Below are 25,145 nucleotides of genomic sequence, written 5' to 3'. Positions count from 1 at the left end.
GGGAAGATACAGATTTACTTGTTCTTCTTCTCTACTATGGTGAGACGAGCAATAGAGGCCTTTATTTTCGTTCAGATAAGTCAAAAGTACCCAAGGTGTATGACATCAGCGAGATGCAAAAGGTCCTGGGTAAAGACTTGTGTTGTCAGTTGATGTTTGTTCATGCCTTCACAGGTTGTGATACAACATCACGCATTTTTGGTGTTGGGAAGAAAACTGCTTTCCAGAAACTTGTGAATGGGGAAACGACCATCCAGGCATGTGCGAATGGATTTGCACTACCAAAGCAAGCAAAAGCTGCCATAGAGGACCTTGGGAGCAAGGCGATGGCAGTCATGTTTGGTGGCAAGAATACCGATGCACTTGCATCTTTGCGCTGCAATCTTCTCAGCAAGAAAATTGTGTCTGCGAAGGCATTTGTTACCCCAGAACATCTCCCTCCTACAGAGTCCTCAACGAAATATCAAAGAGTTTATTACCAGATCATGGTGTGGACTGAAATGGATAGTGGTATGAATCCTGTTGATTGGGGATGGAAATTGGAGGACAATCGTTTTCTGCCAGTTATGACAAAAAAAGCTGCTGCCCCAGAGAGCCTCTTCCAGATGGTCCACTGTAATTGCACAACTGCTTGCCGTACACAACGTTGTAGTTGTAGAAGATATGGACTGCCCTGCATGCCTGCCTGTGGATCATGCCAAGTGGAAAATTGTGAGAATCCACATAATCAAGCATTATGGGAGGAAGAGTGTGATGATGACTAATTGTTACTCCGGAGTGGAAAAAAGGAAATGAAAAAATATAAGTAAAAATCACAAAAAAAATCACAAATCACAAAAAAAACAAAAAAGAAAAAAAAAACACAAAAAACTAAAAAAGAAAAAAAAAACACAAAAAAACAAAAAAAATAAATAAAAATAAAATAAAAAAGGGGCTAGCGGTACTGAGCCTTCACGTGGCAGCCCTGTTTAGACTAATTTCACAGTACCACGTAGTAATAATTGATTTATTCCTCATTAGTATAAAAATTAATCTCCAGAAATCACCAGAATGTGAATTGAGAGAAACCTCATTTCCCCATGCATTGTGAGATCTTTTTTTATGGCATGTGGAAAAAGGAGATTATGTTTGAAATGTTTTTCTTTGTTTTTTTTCATGTCTATGTACTGCATATTTCATTACATACTGCTTATAGTCAATTGTTTTTATACATAATTGTACTTCGATCACTTCACTATGATTTGTATATGCTTATTTTAATTCTAGATAATCAAATCATGGGGTTAGACCAGCCCCCGGGTCTGGCAGTCAGAAGGCGCGCCGATTTTTTCCAGTGGCCAACCGCGGTACTGCAACCAAAAATCCCATGCGGCCCAGAAAGCTTTTTTCCCATAGACCGCAATAGTAAAAGAGAAGCCTCTAAAACTGTTCACAGGACACCTCCAGCTGTAATCCCCGGCAATTACTAATCTTTGTATTCTATATTTTTAAGTCATGGACTTTATATCCGTCAAAAATGTTTTATAACGGCCAGAAAAGTAAAAGAAAAGTCTCTTTCTGGGCGTGACGTCACGGCTGACGTCACAGCCGTGTCCGTGCATTCCACGGATGTTTTATATTAATATATATTATATAATTATATTATATTAATACATTAATAATATATGTAATGCTATACATGTAATAATATACATTAATTAATATATTATATTAATACATATTATATTAATATTCGCGGCATTGCCCCGGGGCATGATGGGAGGCCCCAGAGCATCATGGGAGGTGACTCAACTGCGCATGCTCTATGGGCCGCTGTATGCGGAAGTAAACCCGGAAGTCAGAGATTTTTTTGGCGGATGCGCTGGCTGAGCAGAATGCATTGAAATGAATGGGCGGCCATTTTTGACGTCCGATCCAGTTATTATTATAGATCCATGGGTTAGACACCAAGATTGCTAGGATGAATAATGAGGGAATAATGGTATTTTTAGAGACTGGCGGCGGCCATTTTGAAAATCGGACCTTTCTAGTGGTCAGACTTTGGCAGACTTTTGATATGTTATTAAGTACACCTGATACTACAATAAACCATTGAGAAACCTTTTGTTGCAATTTTTTTGGGGTCAAACCATAACTGCACCCGCCTAAAATTCTTGGTTTATTCTGAAATTCTGAGTGTGTAAAATGGAATATTTTTTGTTGTTTGGTTCTGGCTGGTTTCAACAATTTAAGGGTTGAATTCCATCACATCTCAGATAATTTTTGTTTAGATTTAGTTGTATTTTAATTGTAAGGATAGTATTTTATTGTTTTATGTGTGCAATGTTGGACCCCAGGAAGAATAGTCTTCACTGCAGTGAGGACTAATGGGGATCCGTAAAATAAAAAAAAATAAAAAAAATAAAAAAATGAAAACATTAAAAAATAGATAAATAAATAATAAAAAAAATAAAAAAATTTAAAATAAATAAATACAAAAAAAGACAAAAAAAAGGAAAAAAGAAATAAATAAGCACTCTGTGCCACATGTTGCTGCTGTGAAACGGGTCCTCCCTGTGCATGTGAGGGCGTCTGCTGACCTGCTGGTGGGCGGGGAAGCTCTTCATGGCGTGCAGCAGGCTGGTGACGGTGGAGCTCATCAGGCCGACCGGCATGGCCTCCGCCAGGTCGTGGGTGGTCAGGTTGAAGACACAGGCGGTGGCCACCAGGTTCACGTGCAGGGAAGACGGGTGGCTCTGCATCACACTCACCACCAGCTGCAGGAAACAGCACGTCCAGCACATAATCACGCACTGTAGGGCTGAAAACGGCCCTAACTCGGCTAGCTTCTCCTCCACAACTTCCTCTCTACAGTCAACGCTAGAACAAGAGCAGCGGCTCCCCAAACACTTGAGCTACAGCTATGACTGACCCTAAAACTGAGCTCGTGCCACTTAGAATAGCCTTCAAAATAAAGCATCTTATTCATTTCAAGATCTTGCACGCTCACGTGCCTCGGTGTTTAAGTTTTTCTGTGTTTAACACATGGACAAATTTGCAGATGCCCTTACAGTTCATTGAAAAACATGCTTCAATCCTCCTTAGAAGTGATGGAAGATCTACATCTTCATACTTTTGGTATGTGACAGAATAAGCTTACAAAAACATTTTTGTATCATTTAAAAAGGGATACTCAGACAGATTTGGTTGTATTCCTTTAAGTGATGATAAACCACTGCATTATAGTCGTCTGTAGGGCTGGGGATCGATTCAAATTTGAAGAATTAATTCGATTCCGATTTTTAAGGTTCAGAATTGATTATCTTCGATTATATTTGATTTGATCCGATTCAATTCCATTATTGATTTGGGTTATTGTTATTAAAACTGTTTTTTTGAGCTGTTGCATGAATTATATGACTGTAATTATGCAACATATTAATACTAGTATTATATTGAGATTCAACAGCAAGTATTGCAGCTAATGATGCTGTAAGGACCAATCAGCTCCCAGAATGCTGATAGAACTGAAACAGAAACATCATGTGGGTCAGAATTACCAAACAGATCCAGGGAGGAAACAGAGGACGTATGAAATTGGTTTTATTTTTTTCCCAGATTCCGTTTAAATTTTTTCCATTTTCGGTCTATTTTGATTTTTAATTTTTGAGAATTTAGTTTTTAGCATTTTATGCAAATGTAACCCCAAGACAGTATATAAAGTAATGAAATATAGACAATTTATGCAATTATAACTAACTGAAAAAATGTTTTCATACTTTTAAACATATTCAAAGGCAAAAACATGGCACCAGTTATTCTGGTGTCCAACAAAACATTCCTTTTTTGGGCATAAACACAAAAATACCAAAAGTTGTAATGATGAAAAAACGATGTTTAGACATACAAATCGATTTTCAGGAAGTACGGTAATATGAGAATCGATTTAGAATTGGAAAATAGATTTTTTTTCAACACAGGCTGTCGTCTGTCAAACTAATTGTTAAATGTAGAACCACAGGTGCCTAAAATGTATTTATCAGCCACCAGTCCATTTAAAGATGGAAAATTATCACTGTATACAGTATGTATATATATATATATATATATATATATATATATATATATATATATATATATATATATATATATATATATATATATATATATACATATACACACATATATATATATATATATATATATATATATATATATATATATATATATATATATATACATATACATATACACACATATATATATATATATATATATATATATATATATATATATATATATATATATATATATATATATATATGACTGGAACAAAACTGGGTAGAAAATGGAGCAACTGTGACAGGCAGTCACTTCAACTATCTATCTATGGCCCCACAGCTGCGTGAACGTGGACCAGAGTGGGAAAAGGGGACGGCTGTCTCAGGAGCTCAGACAGAAAGTGATGAACACACTGAAGGTGATGGCATCTGTAAGCAGCGCCTCGTTGCTGCAGCTGCAGCTGCAAATGACATTAAGAGGAATAAGTTCGGCGGGGCTGCAGCCGGCCTCCCTCGAGGGGAAACGCAACCCCCGGGTGATCGGGAGGATAATATGGATGACAGACAAAGAGCCAAGGAAAACACGCAGAGACACTGAAGCTGAACCCCGAGGCCGGGCTACGTCAGCGCGCCATCGCCCCATCTGTCACCGTTACAACAACAGTGGGCTCCCCAGGAGAAGGCCCAGGAGGCCCTGGCTTCAGGAAGAAAAACAGAGAAAAAAGAAAGACTGCAATTTGTTCATGAGACATGACTGGAGCTTTTGGGAAAGTGGCATCAAATCTGCGTTCGGATGTGAGAACGGGGCTCCTGGAGTAAACAAAACCGTGCCTAACGGGAAACATGGTGGGGTCTCAGTCATGATGAACTCTCCAAACTATCGAGGCTTCCAGCTGTGAAGCTGTCCAGTGTCAGGAAGTCCAGCTCCAGCCATAGATCACCAGTCCCCCAACAAGTGCAATGATGCAGAAAAAAGGACTTCTCATAAATTAAAACTGCGTGCTCTTTTTGAACATGTACAGAAAGCTATGGAGAATGCATGAAAATGCACTGTGGAGAAGGCATTCCTGGAATCTGAGACAAGAACCACGTCTTCAGGAAGAGAGGAACAAAACACCTGCTGGCAGACAGTTTGCTGTTTGAAAACTGTTAAAGGTTGTTTTTTAATCACCTAAAAAAATATGAGTTTAAATTTTAAAAAAATACAAAGAAAGTCTGATTTGAGTTAAATCACGGATGCCAATAACGTTTGTCTGTTTCAAGTTATTTCTACTAACGTTTTGGGTCTGTTTTTTCGTCATTTAAAAGAAGAGAACCAACAACTGTTTCCACATGTGTGTGATTCTTCTTCCAGCAGCAGGTCTTCATTAGGGAGAAGATCTTGTCTGCAGGTAAATGGACTAGCGGGTTACCGGTACAACCTTTATGCACACTGATCTTTACACCTCAAAGTGACGTATTTTACATGATCTGCCTGAACTGCTGCCTTATTAAACCTTCATAATGATGTGATGTTTGAAACTCCAGAAACTCCCTAACCTGCAGAATGTAGACTGAGTTGGTTTCTCTGGATGATCTGAAACCGTCAATACTTTTTGCCTGAAAAAGGACAATCTAAACTTTCTCCTCATCTGCCCATCGAAGGACCAGCTCCTTGGCTCTGATTGGCACATTTACACTAGTACCTACTCCACTCGGTTTGGTTCTTTTCCACTAGGGGTCTAACGTGCCGAGTAGATACTTTTCTGTATCTATTCTGCCGAGGTTCTAAGCTGCTGAGTCGGCTGTATCTGACATCATCACACTACAGGCCACCGATTGGTCGGGGGGTTGGAGTCAGACGTCTGAGTCTGGAGGAGGAAATCAGAGAAAGAGCGACTCGCTAGGCCTGTGTTGAAAAAATCAAATTTCCCAATTCTAAATCGATTCTCATATTAATTCCTAAAAATTGATTCATATGTCTAAAGATCAATTTTTTTTTTATTTTTTATTTATTTTTTTTTATTTATTACATTACAACTTTTGGTTATTTTTTTGTTTATCCCCAAAAAAGTAATGTTTTGTTGGACACGAGAATAACTGGCGCCATGTTTTTGCCTTTAAATATGTTAAAAGGTATGAAAACATTAAAGTTTTCAGTTATAGTTGCATAAATTGTCCATATTTCATTACTTTATATACTGTCTTTATATACTACATTTGCAAAAAATGCTAAAAACCAAATGCTCAAAAATTAAAAACCAAAATAGACCGAAACTGGAACAAATGAAAACGGAATGTGGGAAAAAATAAAACAGATTTCATCTGTCTCTGTTTCCTCCCTGGATCTGTTTGGTAATTCTGACCCACATGATGTTTCTGAAAGCAGTTCTATCAACATTCTGGGAGCTGATTGGTCCTTACAGCATCATTAGCTGCAATACTTGCTGTTGAATCTCAATATAATACTAGTATTAATATTTTGCAGAACTACAAAAAAAAAAAAAAAACTGTTTTAATAACATTAACCCAAATCAATATCGGAATCGAATCGGATTGAATCAAATCTTGATAACCGATTCTGAATCTTAAGAATCGAAATCGAATCGATTCTTGACATTTGAATCGATCCCCAGCCCTACGACTCGCGGCTTCTTGTTCATTTTATTCAACCAATGGCAGCAAAAGTCTGTTTCATGATCCAACTCTGAGGTGCAGATGTTCATAAACCTGGTGCTGAGGAGAGAATTAAAAAGGGATCTAGACGGGTGATAAGGAACGACCAGATCTACCAGGAGCTCTGTCTCTTCATAGCTGCTCACGGCTCCAGCTGACTTTTCAGCAGCGCCGAGACAAACAAAAAAAAAAAAGCGCCGCCACTTGAAGCTACTCTCACTCTCATTTTTTAACTTGGTATCGAACACAAGCCACAGACCCAGCAGCAGATCTATCATCTCCTGCAGGTTCTACATCTTTAGTCTTGTTGTCTTCTCCGTTTAGATCACACAATTAACCCTTGTGTTGTCTTTGGGACAAAATGACCCAATTCTTCTGTCCTTCTTTCCTCCTGCTCTCTCCTTCCTTCTTCCTTTCCTCTTTTCCTCCTTTTTTACCCTTCTTTACTCCTTTTTCTTCCTACCTCCCTTTCGTCATTTGTTCCTTTATTATCTTCTTTGCTTTTCCTTCCTTCTTTCCTTATTTTATCCATTCCTTCCTTCCTTCTTCCCTCCCTTCTTTCCTTTTCTCCTTTCTCACTTCCTTACTCCCTTTCCTACTTCCTCCCTTCTTTCTCCCTTCCTTCCATCTTTCCTCCCTTCCATCTTTTCTCCCTCCTTACTCCCTTTCCTATTTCTTTCCTTCTTTCTCCCTTCCTTCCATCTTTTCTCCCTTCCTTACTTTCTTTCCTACTTCCTTCCTTCCTTCTTCCCTCCCTTCTTTCCTTTTCTCCTTTCTCACTTCCTTACTCCCTTTCCTTTCTTCTTTTCTCCTTTCTTCCTTACCTCATTCTTTCCTTCCTTCCATCTTTTCTCCCTTCCTTACTCCCTTTCCTACTTCCTTGCTTCTTTCCTTCTTTCCTCCTTTCTTCCTTCCTTCCATATTTTCTCCCATCCTTCATTCTTTTCTCCCTTCACTCTCCCTTAATCCAAAGGCAGCACAAGGGTCAAACACGTCACAGCAGCTTCTCTCCAACCTCCCACTTCTCCAGATACTGAATTGTTGTGGAAAAGAAACTAGGCCGAGTTGAGCTGAGCCGAGTACCGGTAGGTTGTAGTGCGAAAGCGCCATAAGTGGGCTGTGTTGTGCGTCAGTGACGGGCCGGGACCACCACACCTTCAGCACGTCTGGCTGCGGTCGGCCAGCGTCGGCGGTTAGGCTGTAGAGATGGACGAGGGCCTCTCGGACCAAACACTCCCGTTCTCTGTACCTCCTGAGGGCCTCACACACCTGGTCCTCGTTAGCCCCTCCGGTAACCTGAACGTACACAGCAACATCGGCACATCCAGTCAAACACAGCCGGCATATTCAGCGCGAACACAAACCAAGCCTCACATCAAATATAAATGAGAAATTCATGCAAGAATCGCTCTCATATTTCTCCCACTGGGTTTCTCAGGTTTCTCAATAACAACATGCCGGGATGCCGGGGGAATAGACGCTTACTTTTAGGGTTTTTTGTGAAGCGAGGATGTGACAGGAGCTGAGCCCCGTAGCCAGCAGGCCCAGGAAGACGAGTCCAGCCCTGGACTCCAGGAAGGCGGTGAGGGCAGCTTCCCCCACCGTTTTCCGGCCCGATATATCAAGAGAGACGAGCGAAGGGAGGACCTGAGGACTTCCCTCAAGAAGCTGCCGCACCGCCTCGTCTCCATCTCTGCCGTCACTGTCGTCGGTGGCAAAGTGATCGTCTGAAAAGTCCAAATGTCTGAGGGCGTGGAGCTGGCCGAAGACTGACAGCAGCCCGGCGGGCGACGTGTCCAGCTGCCGCAGCCGGTGGGCGATTAGTGATCTCAGGGTGTTTTTGCACTGGAGCAGCGCGGTCAGTGTCGAGACGGGGCTGCAGGAGATATCCAGGGTTTCTAGGTGAGGGAGAGAACAGATGTCTTGGAGGATTTCATCACTCAGGTCTGTGTTGGAGACCTGGAGCGTTCTGAGACTCTGCAGGGAGCTGAAGCCAATGCTCTCCTCCTCCACGGACCCCCAGTCCGTCAGTAAACCGCTCAGGGACAACCTCTGCACCGAGGACCTGCACTCGGGGCTGAGGGCCAGGCCCCGGATGACGTGAGCCACGGTCAGACCCCCAGAGACCCAGGACACGTCCAGCTCCAGCAGTCGGTGAGGGCAGAGAGCCAAGTGGAAAGCCGCCGGCGACACGGGACAGCGGCGGATGGAGGCTCGGCGCAGGCGGAGCTCTTTGCAGTTGCGGAAAATCCCAACAGTTGTGTCATTCAGTATCCCTTGTAGGCAGAAGCACACAGAGAGACGTTGTAGGAAAAAGAAGCATCAGTTTAGCCCACACTTATGTTTGTTGAGTGGACTTTTCCCACTTTCTCAGCCAACCAATCTGTAACATCTTTGTGTGCTGTGAACTCAAACATCTGCTGATTTTAAGGTCACTCAGGGATAATGACTTCTGATGACAGCTTCATTACCTTGTATTTGCAAATGAAAGGACAATGAACCTACAGGCTGAAGAATGATTTCACCCTTTTTCTTTGTACGTGTCCCTGCCGTACCTGTAGTCACCATCCTCTGCAGTAGTTGGTCAGCCAGTTCCTGGGGGAAAGGGGGGGCCCGGATGAGACTCAGGGAGCCGTCTGCTCGCTGGCTGCACAGAGCATCCAAACTGCAGCACACCTGAGCCAGGCAGAGGTCGCAGAGCGCCTGGGGGCCCTCAGCATCCTGCAGCACACGTCACCAGGTAAGAACACAAGGCATACTACTGCGCATGTGCCAACACGCAAATGCATTCCCCTTAATAACATTGCTAGAATTAAGGGGTTTCTGTCTAAACAAGACACGGAAAAACGTATTCATGCATTCATTTTCAGTAGGTTGGATTATTGCATTGGCATCTTTACAGACCTTAAAGGGGACCTATTATGAAAAACACGTTTTTTCTTGTTTTAACATATATAAAGTGGTCTCCCCTCAGCCTGCCAGCAGAGGGAAGATAAAATACCATGGAATTCTGCAGGGTCTGCTCCCCCCCCTGACTGAGTCCCCCAGTGTCACGTGACCTTTTTTTGAGCCATTCTGAATCTGCGCCTAGGGTGACGTCCCCCTAGGCGCTCATTTCCATACGTTCAGCCCCCGCTGCTGAAACCACGCCCACAACCAGCTCTGTCCGCCGGCTCGAGCTTCCGCCGTTGTTCAGAAGCGGTGGCTGTTTGAACAGCGAGGGAGAGTAGAAATGGGATTTTGCATCGACATTTACCCTCATAAAAGGATCAGTTCCCACAGCACGGACCCGGCAACTGCACACGAGTCAGCGGTAAGTTACGTTTTTTTTTATGTTATTTATATTTGTATGATCTTTGCATGGGCTAAGTATTTAGCTTAGCTCCGGAGCCCCGGCGCTGCATACGGAGCTGTCGGAGCTGCTCACGGACCGGACCGTCGAGGAGCTCCGAGCTCGGAGTTCCGAACCCGGAGCTCCGAGCTCGGAGATCCGAGCCCGCCGGCTCCGGGGGAACCGGCTCCAGCGGGCCGGCTCCCCCGGGCTCAGGGCTCTATCAGTACCGTAATACATTTTTCTTCTGTGGTTTCAGATCTTTCAAGCACCTGGAGCTGTTCACATTCAGAAGACGCGCGGTCCTTCCTTGAGCCAGCAATAGTGCATACATTTTATTTATATATTTTAACAATAAAGTTGCCATTTGTGAAAATTCAGTGTTGTGATTTCTTTACAGTTACATGATTCATTTGTCTTGTAACATAAGGAGTGAAATGATGAGGAATTGGAGTAAATAACGGTGGTTCGTGGTTGTTTAGAATTAAATTCAATCTTCCTGTGTGAATTAGTGTGAAGACGAGGTGACTAAAGGCTGATTTATGGTTCCGCGTTACACCAACGCAGAGCCTACGGCGTAGGGTACATCACACCAGGAAACTGGACCATGTTACACCAGGAAACTGGACCACATTACACCAGGAAACTGGACCACATTACACCAGGAAACTGGACCATATTACACCAGGAAACTGGACCATATTACACCAGGAAACTGGACCACATTACACCAGGAAACTGGACCATATTACACCAGGAAACTGGACCGTGTAACACCAGGAAGCTGGACCATATTACACCAGGAAACTGGACCATATTACACCAGGAAACTGGACCACATTACACCAGGAAACTGGACCATATTACACCAGGAAACTGGACCATATTACACCAGGAAACTGGACCATATTACACCAGGAAACTGGACCATGTAACACCAGGAAACTGGACCATATTACACCAGGAAACTGGACCATATTACACCAGGAAACTGGACCACATTACACCAGGAAACTGGACCACATTACACCAGGAAACTGGACCATATTACACCAGGAAACTGGACCATATTACACCAGGAAACTGGACCATATTACACCAGGAAACTGGACCATATTACACCAGGAAACTGGACCACATTACACCAGGAAACTGGACCATATTACACCAGGAAACTGGACCATATTACACCAGGAAACTGGACCACATTACACCAGGAAACTGGACCATATTACACCAGGAAACTGGACCATATTACACCAGGAAACTGGACCATGTAACACCAGGAAACTGGACCACATTACACCAGGAAACTGGACCATATTACACCAGGAAACTGGACCATATTACACCAGGAAACTGGACCACATTACACCAGGAAACTGGACCACATTACACCAGGAAACTGGACCATATTACACCAGGAAACTGGACCATATTACACCAGGAAACTGGACCACATTACACCAGGAAACTGGACCATATTACACCAGGAAACTGGACCATATTACACCAGGAAACTGGACCATTTTACACCAGGAAACTGGACCATATTACACCAGGAAACTGGACCACATTACACCAGGAAACTGGACCATATTACACCAGGAAACTGGACCATATTACACCAGGAAACTGGACCACATTACACCAGGAAACTGGACCATATTGCACCAGGAAACTGGACCATATTACACCAGGAAACTGGACCATATTACACCAGGAAACTGGACCATATTACACCAGGAAACTGGACCATATTACACCAGGAAACTGGATCACATTACACCAGGAAACTGGACCATATTACACCAGGAAACTGGACCACATTACACCAGGAAACTGGACCACATTACACCAGGAAACTGGACCATATTACACCAGGAAACTGGACCATATTACACCAGGAAACTGGACCATATTACACCAGGAAACTGGACCATATTACACCAGGAAACTGGACCATATTACACCAGGAAACTGGACCATATTACACCAGGAAACTGGACCACATTACACCAGGAAACTGGACCATATTACACCAGGAAACTGGACCATATTACACCAGGAAACTGGACCATATTACACCAGGAAACTGGACCATATTACACCAGGAAACTGGACCACATTACACCAGGAAACTGGACCATATTACACCAGGAAACTGGACCATATTACACCAGGAAACTGGACCACATTACACCAGGAAACTGGACCATATTACACCAGGAAACTGGACCACATTACACCAGGAAACTGGACCACATTACACCAGGAAACTGGACCATATTACACCAGGAAACTGGACCATATTACACCAGGAAACTGGACCACATTACACCAGGAAACTGGACCATATTACACCAGGAAACTGGACCATATTACACCAGGAAACTGGACCATATTACACCAGGAAACTGGACCATATTACACCAGGAAACTGGACCATATTACACCAGGAAACTGGACCATATTACACCAGGAAACTGGACCACATTACACCAGGAAACTGGACCATATTACACCAGGAAACTGGACCATATTACACCAGGAAACTGGACCATATTACACCAGGAAACTGGACCATATTACACCAGGAAACTGGACCACATTACACCAGGAAACTGGACCATATTACACCAGGAAACTGGACCATATTACACCAGGAAACTGGACCACATTACACCAGGAAACTGGACCATATTACACCAGGAAACTGGACCACATTACACCAGGAAACTGGACCACATTACACCAGGAAACTGGACCATATTACACCAGGAAACTGGACCATATTACACCAGGAAACTGGACCATATTACACCAGGAAACTGGACCATATTACACCAGGAAACTGGACCATATTACACCAGGAAACTGGACCATATTACACCAGGAAACTGGACCACATTACACCAGGAAACTGGACCATATTACACCAGGAAACTGGACCATATTACACCAGGAAACTGGACCATATTACACCAGGAAACTGGACCATATTACACCAGGAAACTGGACCACATTACACCAGGAAACTGGACCATATTACACCAGGAAACTGGACCATATTACACCAGGAAACTGGACCACATTACACCAGGAAACTGGACCATATTGCACCAGGAAACTGGACCATATTACACCAGGAAACTGGACCATATTACACCAGGAAACTGGACCATATTACACCAGGAAACTGGACCATATTACACCAGGAAACTGGATCACATTACACCAGGAAACTGGACCATATTACACCAGGAAACTGGACCACATTACACCAGGAAACTGGACCACATTACACCAGGAAACTGGACCATATTACACCAGGAAACTGGACCATATTACACCAGGAAACTGGACCATATTACACCAGGAAACTGGACCATATTACACCAGGAAACTGGACCATAGTACACCAGGAAACTGGACCATATTACACCAGGAAACTGGACCATATTACACCAGGAAACTGGACCACATTACACCAGGAAACTGGACCACATTACACCAGGAAACTGGACCACATTACACCAGGAAACTGGACCACATTACACCAGGAAACTGGACCATATTACACCAGGAAACTGGACCATATTACACCAGGAAACTGGACCACATTACACCAGGAAACTGGACCACATTACACCAGGAAACTGGACCATATTACACCAGGAAACTGGACCATATTACACCAGGAAACTGGACCACATTACACCAGGAAACTGGACCATATTACACCAGGAAACTGGACCACATTACACCAGGAAACTGGACCACATTACACCAGGAAACTGGACCATATTACACCAGGAAACTGGACCATATTACACCAGGAAACTGGACCATATTACACCAGGAAACTGGACCATATTACACCAGGAAACTGGACCACATTACACCAGGAAACTGGACCACATTACACCAGGAAACTGGACCACATTACACCAGGAAACTGGACCATATTACACCAGGAAACTGGACCACATTACACCAGGAAACTGGACCATATTACACCAGGAAACTGGACCACATTACACCAGGAAACTGGACCATATTGCACCAGGAAACTGGACCATATTACACCAGGAAACTGGACCATATTACACCAGGAAACTGGACCATATTACACCAGGAAACTGGACCATATTACACCAGGAAACTGGACCATATTACACCAGGAAACTGGATCACATTACACCAGGAAACTGGACCATATTACACCAGGAAACTGGACCACATTACACCAGGAAACTGGACCACATTACACCAGGAAACTGGACCACATTACACCAGGAAACTGGACCACATTACACCAGGAAACTGGACCACATTACACCAGGAAACTGGACCATATTACACCAGGAAACTGGACCATATTACACCAGGAAACTGGACCATATTACACCAGGAAACTGGACCACATTACACCAGGAAACTGGACCACATTACACCAGGAAACTGGACCATATTACACCAGGAAACTGGACCACATTACACCAGGAAACTGGACCATATTACACCAGGAAACTGGACCACATTACACCAGGAAACTGGACCATATTACACCAGGAAACTGGACCATATTACACCAGGAAACTGGACCATATTAAACCAGGAAACTGGACCATATTACACCAGGAAACTGGACCATATTAAACCAGGAAACTGGACCACATGACACCAGGAAACTGGACCATATTACACCAGGAAACTGGACCACATTACACCAGGAAACTGGACCATATTACACCAGGAAACTGGACCACATTACACCAGGAAACTGGACCATATTACACCAGGAAACTGGACCATATTACACCAGGAAACTGGACCATATTACACCAGGAAACTGGACCACATTACACCAGGAAACTGGACCATATTACACCAGGAAACTGGACCATATTGCACCAGGAAACTGGACCATATTACACCAGGAAACTGGACCACATTACACCAGGAAACTGGACCATATTACACCAGGAAACTGGACCACATTACACCAGGAAACTGGACCATATTACACCAGGAAACTGGACCACATTACACCAGGAAACTGGACCATATTACACCAGGAAACTGGACCACATTACACCAGGAAACTGGACCATATTACACCAGGAAACTGGACCATATTACACCAGGAAACTGGACCATATTACACCAGGAAACTGGACCATACTACACCAGGAAACTGGACCATATTACACCAGGAAACTGGACCATATTGCACCAGGAAACTGGACCATATTACACCAGGAAACTGGACCACATTACACCGGTCATGAAATCACTACACTGGCTTCCAGTGAGTCAAAGGATAGAGTTTAAAATCTTACTGCTGGTCTACAAAGACCTGAATGGTCTTGGACCAAAATACAATCTGGATCTGTTAGTTCCTATGAAGCTCCCAGACCCCTGAGCTTCATCTGGATCTGGTTTGTTGTGGTTCCAGAACCAGAACCAAGCAAGGTGAGGCAGCGTTCAGTTATTCTGCTCCTCACCGGTGGAACAAACTTCCTGTAGACCTGAGGTCTGCTCCAACTGTAGATCCTTTAAATCAGGATAAAAACATTACTGTTTAATTAAATACTTACCTGCTGGACTCTACTGCCCTTATTTTTAACAACTTGTGCTTTTTATTATTTTACCTCTTTTCTTATCATTTTACTTAATTGTATTTGTTATTTACTGTTTAATTGTGCCTCGCCGCTTTTAATGTTGATGTAAAGCACTTTGAATTACCTTTTTGATTGTAGGGAAGGGGGCGTGGTCACGGAGAGATTTATGGTTGCTAGGTTACACATATTCTCTGTCAGTTGTGTTGACAGTTGTTATTCCGTTGTGCTTCATCCTGCCACACTATACAAATAAACTTGTCTGTCCTTGCCTTAATAAAACACATTATCCCAATTAGAGAAACTAAAGCTGTGCCACCTGATCAGTATACAGGACTGTCTCAGAAAATTTGAATATTGTGATAAAGTTCTTTGTTTTCTGTAATGCAATTAAAAAAACAAAAATGTCATACATTCTGGATTCATTACAAATCAACTGAAATATTGCAAGCCTTTTATTATTTTAATATGATTATGGTTTACAGTTTGAGAGTAAAATTCCCAGAATATTCTAATTTTTTGAGATAGGATATTTGAGTTTTCTTAAGCTGTAAACCATGATCAGCAATATTAAAATAATAAAAGGCTTGCAATATTTCAGTTGATTTGTAATGAATCCAGAATGTATGACATTTTTGTTTTTGTAATTGCATTACAGAAAATCACAATATTCTAATTTTCTGAGACAGTCCTGTATATTGGTGAGCATATAAAGGCCTGCCAGTGTTTTCATGCTTCTTGTTCCACATGGATCCACTGACACTGGATCTCTAGTCTAATTTTATCCCACAGCAGGTAATGAGGCGCAACACAAGTAAAGCCAGTTTAAATCACCTAATCCGCCCATGTCTGTAGGGCAAAGTGCACGAAAGCAAACGTGTCCTATGTGGAGTCTAACTAGGATTTTGTCAGGGAGACAAACGCTGGAATTACAACATTTGTTACGGTCCAACTCACCATGCTGGACAAGTGGAAGGTCGGCAGGTAAATGAGCAGCAACAGTGACGGCTCGTTCAGTAACTTTTACAACTAAAATACATCTTTATTCTTAAACTTTCAGGTGAAGTTGCTATATATATATATTTATATATATTTGTTTGTTTTTTAAATGAAGGAAAAAGGAAGAAACGTCCCCAGTGTTTTGATCAGTGTCTGTTGATCTCGGTGTCGCGTCTCTTCCTCGCTTGCTATTGGTCAGCCTGTGTGACGTCATCGCCGACGCTCAGAGGTCGTTGAATTTAATTTAATTTTACTGAAACAATTTCACATCTGTTTTTTTTTATTGTGATATCTCTTAAAAGTTTTGGACTGATGTTGAATCTTATTTTTTTTTATCCTGCTAAATCTACATACTCTCTTATCCTTAAAGATGTTATTTGCTATTATGTTAACTCAGAAGATTATGCTCTTGAATACCTGATAAACTTTGTTATTCTACATGCAAAATTTTTTATTCACAAACAAAAAATTGCAAAATCACTGCCTAACATTGCTCCTTTTCTCGGAGCCTAAATCTTTGCTTAAATCTCTGATTTTGTTAAATAACAAAAAAGTAATACCTTATTCAGCCATTATGAAAAGTTTTTTTCCTGAAACCCCTGTTTGTTTGATTTATTTATTTATTTTTTGTACTCTCGATTTATGTATTATTTAGTTATTTATTTTTATTTTCTCTTAAACAATCTCTTGTCATGACTTACTTTTATTTAATATATATATAACTACCTCTGATGTAATTGATATACTTTATGTACTGTCAACAATGTGCTGTGTTTTACTGTATACCTGTTGTTTTGTATATTTCAATAATAAATTAAAAAAGAAAAATTCATTTCATTTATTTGATAATATTTAGTTACTATCCAGGAACAATCATGTTGTTGTAGAAAAAAAAAACTAGCATAAAGTATATTATACACTTTCTCATCAAGTTTCTGTACCCTTCTATTATGATAATAAAATTGAAATGAAACCATGAAACCACTGGGGCAATGTGTTTTTTTGCCCAGCAACGACTATGTAGATATGTTAATGCACATCTGGAGGTTAACACACATTACCTCCCGGAGGACCCCATGAAACCTGCATCAGGCAATATCTCGTATAACAAGATGCTCATTCACAAGTCCAGTGTTATACCAGATGTTGACAATAAAACTGCAACACTTCTACTTCTGCTGTAAAGTCTGAAGCCTGCTGATGTCATTTAAGGGTCATGTTGAAAGGCACTGGAGTCTGAAACAAGGACTTTTAGCCTGGCTGCTTTTCAGATTCATCAGTTTTACTCCCCAAGGACCTCACACTACACATGATGATCAAAATGATTTAAACCTCTTATTTGTTACTCTCCATTTCCTTCTTCCTCTCCATCTTTTACCTCTTTTCTTCAGCTTGTACCTATTTTGGGTTACAATGGCCGTTTTGTACAATTAGGTGTTTTGTTTTTGAGAAGTTCATACCGGTAAACCACTTTTCATTGTCATGGAAACTCATAACAATACATGTTATAAAGAACAAAAATCCATGAAGCAGAACAGCAACCAAAAAAAAAAAGAAAAAAAGAAAAATCTAGAGCAAAGAGGCAATATATATATATATATATATATATATATATATATATATATATATATATATATATATATATATATATATATATATATATATATATATATATATATATATATATATATATATATATATATATATATATATACTGTATATATGACTGGAAAAAAACTGGGTAGAAAATCTAAAAAGAAATCTATATTTTATGGAGCCACTGTGACAGACAGCCACTTCAACTATCTATCTATGGCCCCTTTTCACGGGTATTTATGTGCTGTGAGATTTTGTGGTAGGCTATGTTTGCATCTTGTAAAGGTGAAGCTGGGTAATAAAGTGGTTTAGCCACAAGGAGGGGCTCACAGAAAGATATAGATTTAAATGACTTGCTGACGTGATGTGTAAAAGTGATATACTGTAATATACGGTACATGTTCTTTATCTACGTTTGAGGGCAAGTCAGTGAGTCGTTCAGATTTGTCATGATCCAGGTCAGAGTAGAATTATCCAACTTCCCAGAGTTTGTCTGTAACCCAACTTCAGATCATGCTGAATTTACGGTATCTTGGAAGTGAGTAATGTACAGTAAAGTTGTGACACCTCAGCTACATGGGGTGGAGACAGATGTTTATTTAGCTAAAATAACATCAGCGGACAATCAAAGTCAGATGTCAACATTTAGTCATCTCAGGCCATTGGAGTGAATATGAAAGTCATAAATTTGAGAAATGATAAAAATACAGTGAGTTCAGTTAAAGTCACCTTTTTCCCCAGGTTCTTTTATTAGAGGACCATTTAAACTAAACTGCTCACTCGTAAAGGACAACTTCATACGTGCAAACATATTTCCTCATACATGCATCCATCGTTCACATCGACCGTAGTAGAAGAGCCGGGGAGACGTCGGTGACACCACCAATCATTTCTGAAGAACGGTTTTGAAGCTTTTTCCTCATAGTGTGTGGTGCCATGTTGAACATGGGAGAAACCAACAGGGAGCTGGCTGGAACACGCCCACTTTATTTATTTACTTTTACTTATTATTGACACTTTATTTACAACCCCCCAAAAACATCCAAAAATGAGCCAGAGTTGAAATGAAGACGAGGAGAGCTCCACTGGGACCCCCGTCCCCCCGGCCTGCTGCTTGGGGGTTAAGCCTGAATTATAGTTCTGCGTTAAACCTACGCCGTAGGGTACGCGGCTACGCGGGAGTCTCTCCGTAGCTACGACGTCACTGCCGTGCACCTCCCAAAAAATATAACTACGCGTCGAGGAGACGCAGACCCAACGCAGACCGAGAGGGCTGTGATTGGTTTGCTTGGTAGCAACGCATTTCCGGTTCCGGTTCGTGAAGCAGACGTGAACTTTCAGTGCTCTTTTCTTCGTGTGTGTGTGATTTTTTTTTGTTTTGGTTGTTTTGGTTTTTTGCACAATAGTTGTCCTTATCTCTTTGATTCACTGAGACCGGAAAAACCAGAAGCTAAACAAAGTATCAACTAATGCTCCTGGGGGGGTACTGCACCGCGACGAAATGGAGTGACGGAGAAGTCCGAAGGGTTAACGACGGCGTCACGGCAACGGCGTAGGCTCTGTGTTGGTTTAACGCGGAACCATAAATCATGCTTAGGCCACGTTTACTCATAGCTGGGTATTTACAAAAACGGATATTTCCCCATCTATGTTTTGAAAAATACCATCATTTACACGAACTCGCATAAATACGCTGTTAAGGTGCTATGAGCAGCCAAACCTACAGGGGGTAGTGTAACGAGAAGATAAAGTCATGCTAGCCAATCAGAATCCAGGAAAAAAACATCAACAAATGACAGGAGTAACTTCCAGTTACTTCCCATAGTCATATATACGTAGACGTCGCATCGAGTGTTCTTTCCCGCTGCTGCGATACGTCAACGATGCCGCCATATTGGATGTGGCAAGACTGCGCCGTAAACTAATACAAGTAAATTGACTTATTTTCATAAAGCGCCTTTCTACAAAGAAATGTATGTTTTAGGTCTCATTTATTCATTCACACATGCACTAATATACTTGGGAAACAGTTAGGTACCAAATATAATATATTTAATTTTCTGAATTACTCCTATGTGGGATCAATAAAGTTCTTATTTTTGCCATCTGAGAAAATGAAATATATTATATTTGGTGCCTAACTGTTTCCCAAGTATATTAGTGCGTGTGTCAATGAATAAATGAGACGTAAAACGTAAATTTCTTTGTAGATAGGCGCTTTATGAAAAAAAGTCCATTTACTTGTATTAGTTTACAGCGCAGTCTTGCCACATCCAATATGGCGGCGACGTTGACGTACGGCTCAGCGCTCGATGCGGCGTCTACGTAGCCTATATATGTCTATGTTACTTCCAAGATGAACAAGAGTCTTTTGTTTGGAGTGACAGAGAAGTGGAGTTACTTTTAAGTGTGACTTTAGAATATAAAACAAGTAAAATACAAGAAAATATTGACGGTGGCCAAACAAATTGTAAACACAGGTCGCACACATGACGCTGCACTGCAAAAACTCAAAATCTTACCAGGAATATTTGTCTTATTTCTAGTTAAAATGTCTCATTTTTAGTCCAAAAATCTCATTACACTTAAAACAAGAGTCATCACCAGATAAATAACTTGTTATTTGACAATTTTCACCTGTTTCAAGTAAATTTTCACTTTTTTCCAGTGATGAGTGTTGTTTTAAGTGTAATGAGATTTTTTTTGAGTAAAAATGAAACATTTTAACTAGAAATAAGACAAATATTCTTGTTAAGATTTTGAGTTTTTGCAGTGTGGTGACGTTTCTGTGGCATAATGTGATGTTCTGAAGCCTAAATGTCCGTTTCTCTCCGTTTACAAGCAAACGTGAAGAAGGAGTTTTCACAAATCTCCACTTTGGCCGGAGTTTTCAGATATCACAGTTTTTGGAGACTTTGAGCTTCGTTTTGGTGTAAACGAACGGCCAAAACGCATGAAAACACCACCGTTTTTGCTATGTGGAAACGGGGCCTCAAACTTCAAACGTGACTGTGGGTCCCAGTGGACTTCCACTTGGAAAGGTCCTGAATCGATCTCATGTGGCTCCCAGCTCCTTCGGTGGATCCACACTGGAGGAGCTGCCAGCAAACGTCGCATCTCAAATGGGTGAAATCAGAAACGACTGCTGCGTTGAGCTGACTCTCGGCTAGCACAAGTAGCCTCTCTGAGCTAAGCTTTGTCCTTGGACTCTTCTAGGCCAACACACACTCAGTCACGGCGGTGCAGTCTGTAAAAGTAACAACTCAACAAAATTACAAAAATTATGAAAATGATTATAATCTGTTAGATCTTCATTCACAGCCCAGAAGCAGCACTTAGCATTACAGTGCTAAGTGTAGGGTTGCCAACCGTCCCTTGAAAAACATAATCGTCCCGTATTCATAAACTAAAGTAGCGTCCCGTATTGAGCTGAAAAGGGACGCACTTTGTCCTGTTTTACTGTGAGAGTCAAAAAATAGTAATAAAATGCCAATGGAAAATGGCATTGAGCTGTTGAGTTCATAAGTTATTGTTTTCTGTTTTACTCCAACTGTAGCTACAGTCATGGCCTTAGAGGCACAGTTTACAAGTTTTCTACAGACTTTCTGTTTGCACTTTTGCGCTAAAAATGTGCACTATTACAAAATGGATGTTCTGCTTTCTTTCTATTGTTTTATATTCATTTTTACAATTTTAAGTTAAGCAGGACAGGTTTCTGTTTAATAAAGATACTTATTTTATTCAGTTCATTTTGTTATTTTGTATTAGTGAATTGCTGCATAATAATTTGTTTTCCATGTGTTTATGGCATTCAAAAATATGCATCTAATTCAATTCAGGTTTGAGTCAAATAGTTAAAAAATCGTTTTACTAATCGGGTTGGCCGGCCCTGCCGATGAGGTGTCATTTATTTTACAGGGAGCCTAGCTAAGTGCTAAGCAGTAAAAGTGACGATATCTAGCCATCGACTGCCCAGGCCACCCCAAATTTGCATAAATCCGTAGTTTGACCTGATGTGGTACAAAAACATGTTTATGGATGCTGCAGGGTAAACCAAGATCGACTCGGTTTGGAGCTTTAGCCCCCAGGGTCAGACGAGGAACTGCTACTCTTCTTACTTCTGGGTTAGCGTCAAACCCGGAAGTTGAAATGTTGGCACTTGTTCCTACATAAAGTACCCAGAAGGAAAAGTGAACAGATTCCTTTTTCTAACATAATGAATGTCCTGTCTTACAGTTCATAAGCTGAACTTTCCTCCCACATGCCGAAGTATGTCTCCCCTCATGGCAAGTTCCACCCCCGGCTCCAAAAGCCTGCGCTTCCTCCTCGCAGAAGAGCGTTGTTCTTTTCTGTCAGCAAATCCCGGAGCATGTTGTCCTCATAACCAAATAAACACAGCTGCCAACAGCTCTCGGACCGCTTTGAGACACGCCACACATCCCTTATACGGAGTAAACAAAGGAGAAGCGCTCTTATACAAAGCAGACGCCCTATTATTTCGCGAAGGCTACTGCATAACCAAAATTATCCAATTATTAGATTAAAGCTGATAAGAAACAGATTTTTGAGGAGGAGTAAAGAAAGTAAACTTTGAGAAATACTCCATTAATCTCCAGGAGCCTGAGAAGAAATGTTACATGATTGGAAGACGAGCTAACAGTGTAAACAAGAATTAAAAAAAGATGACAGAAAGACGGACTGGGAGAGCCGGGGGTCTTTACTGCACTTTGATTCCCGGCCAACTGGATCCATCACTTTCCATTTGCAGCTAAAACGTCTATCATCCCGTCCTGTGACATCAGGGGAGGGAGGCAGGGCCAAGCCTTGCGCCTGTTCAAGCTGGAGGGAAAATCACACCATCAACCTCCCTCTTTCCGTGCATGGACCACCCTCCACTGTTCTCCACCAGTGGACTGCAGTTGCTGGTGCCATAACTCAGAGCGCAGGCCTTCAGACAGAGCAGGACTGAGAGAGAGGACAAGAGAATGGAGGGCACAAATCTGCAGCGGACGCACCACTGAGACGGCGCTGGGCCCACCGGGTAATCTCACCAGCACAAGTAAGACTTTGCTTATGTTTTTAAGACAGTGACAGTAACTAATAGAGGCCAAGTTGAGCTTTTTTTTATGCAACTTCTACTACATTTCAGAGCTTAATGCTTCTCTGGTTCATCACATTTGTCTGACAAGTGTAGGAACTAATTGCTTTACAAATGAAGAGGTTTGCTCAAATGATTATGTGCTTTTACTTAAATAACATTCTTAAGCCTTTCATTTGTAGCAGTGCACTTTAACAGTGTGATGTCAGTACTTTTACTTCAGTGAAAGATGTGATAACTTTATGTCATGGAAAAATATTTAAAACACTTCTGTATATAGAGACAATAACAGACTAAATCAACTGAAATAACACATTTCAAACACACGTCATTCATCACTCTTGACAGCAGATTTTCTGGGTTTTTTTGTGGAAAACGTCCACAAGGCAACCATGGATCTGTGTGTTGCTTTTCATAATATCTGTGTTGTGCAAACGCCATGATCACATCCACCCAGTATAAAGCTTGTGCATCATGTTGCCTCTCCTCCAGACAGACAGTCTTTGACAGCAACTGAGTAAATTGTGGGATAATTGGCACAGCTACTAAAAACAATACAGGCCCTGGGCAAAATCCCCAACAAGGTTTGACTGGGGGAAAAAAGGGGACCTCTAACTTGCACTGCATCCTTTATGCATTTTGAATAGCTGTAAAGAAATGTAGGGACTTGTGTGCAGTCTGTTCAGTGATTGCATTTGTGAGGGTGTTAATAAAAAGGAACTCTTTAATCAAGGAGAGTACCGGCGTTGACTGAAAGGCTCTTAGCCGTCTAGGAAACCAGACATAACAAATCTGACTTGCGAGGACTGAATTAATAATGAGGAAACGGCAGCTGGTTACGTCTGGCTCTGCGCTGGGAAAAGAGAGGAGAAAATAACCATTTAAAAAGTCATTGAGAGTTGGCCGCTATGAGGCTGACTTGATGAAGCACAGGACGGTGTGAACGTCAGAAGGAAACCTGCTGGTAATAACCGCGGAGATGAGATTTACAGCCCTGGCTGAGGAGCCTCTATGTAAACACTGTCACTCCTGTCAAAGCCCGGGACGTCCACATTCATATTGCAGGGCTGGAGTCACGCAGTCGTGCCAGTTGCTGGGACCGAGCTGCCGAAGGGGGATCATTTGTGATTAGGGCAAGACAGGAAACAGAACTTTATGACAATTAATAACTGACTGACGGCGCCAAGGTGTTACCGAGGGCTGATACATGGCCCGTTTTCCTTCAAGTTCCCCTTTCTTTGCCTTTATGTCGTTTATGATTCATAATCAGACCATGGCATCGCTCTCAGTCCTCACGGGAACACTACACTGCAGGTTTCACAACAGAAATGGCTCGATGAACAAGTTGGAGACTCAGGTGTTTCCTACCAGTAGATGATTGAATGAACTTTGTGAAACACCAAAACAATGACCTAATGAGAGCACGTTTTTTTTATTTCCTTCTGTGACAAATGAGAGCAGCTATGATATTGTGCAACTGCAGTAGTCTGAGTTTGGGACATGCTCCATTACCAGGAGGATTCGGTGCCACTGAACGTCAAGATGAGACCACAGAAATGATTTACAGCCTTATTTATTTCTACTTCTTTCATATTTTTGGTAAAAACCCTCAGTGGATGTGTTTCAAAGAGCCAAAACTGGGAAGCGGGTGACACTGAGTGCCTGTCAGACGTGTTCTGTGGAGCTCACCCAGCCTCCTTGGTCATGTCCGCCGCACTGCCTTCTGGATGGATTTGGCTGGACGGCCAAGATCAGCTCCAGCTTGGCTCCCCGTCAATACTTCCCTTCCAGAGACCAGTCAA

General features: G+C 41.8%; 2 protein-coding genes across 2 annotated transcripts in view; one reads left to right on the top strand and one right to left on the bottom strand.

Moving 5' to 3' along the window:
• The window catches only part of LOC133453085 (protein zyg-11 homolog), a 30,758-nt gene extending 13,949 nt beyond the window's left edge, over positions 1–16,809 (bottom strand). Inside the window, exons 1-5 of the mRNA XM_061732947.1 lie at positions 16,608–16,809; positions 9,251–9,416; positions 8,181–8,971; positions 7,851–7,991; positions 2,580–2,756 (exon numbers count right to left, since the gene is read on the bottom strand). Of these exons, the coding sequence (XP_061588931.1) occupies positions 2,580–2,756; positions 7,851–7,991; positions 8,181–8,971; positions 9,251–9,416; positions 16,608–16,610 (1,278 nt within the window). The 5' untranslated portion in view covers positions 16,611–16,809. The remainder of the gene's footprint in view (positions 1–2,579; positions 2,757–7,850; positions 7,992–8,180; positions 8,972–9,250; positions 9,417–16,607) is intronic.
• A 6,286-nt stretch (positions 16,810–23,095) lies between these two features.
• Positions 23,096–25,145, top strand: part of LOC133453091 (angiopoietin-related protein 1-like) — a 22,176-nt gene continuing 20,126 nt past the window's right edge. The window contains exon 1 of the mRNA XM_061732956.1: positions 23,096–23,304. The gene's annotated coding sequence lies outside the window, so the exon portion shown is untranslated. The remainder of the gene's footprint in view (positions 23,305–25,145) is intronic.

This window comes from Cololabis saira, chromosome 10 (genome assembly GCF_033807715.1).
Source record: "Cololabis saira isolate AMF1-May2022 chromosome 10, fColSai1.1, whole genome shotgun sequence".
Classification (NCBI taxonomy): Eukaryota; Metazoa; Chordata; class Actinopteri; order Beloniformes; family Belonidae; genus Cololabis; species Cololabis saira.
Note: the sequence above shows the minus strand (reverse complement) of the source record. Positions and strands in the feature narration are given on the sequence as shown.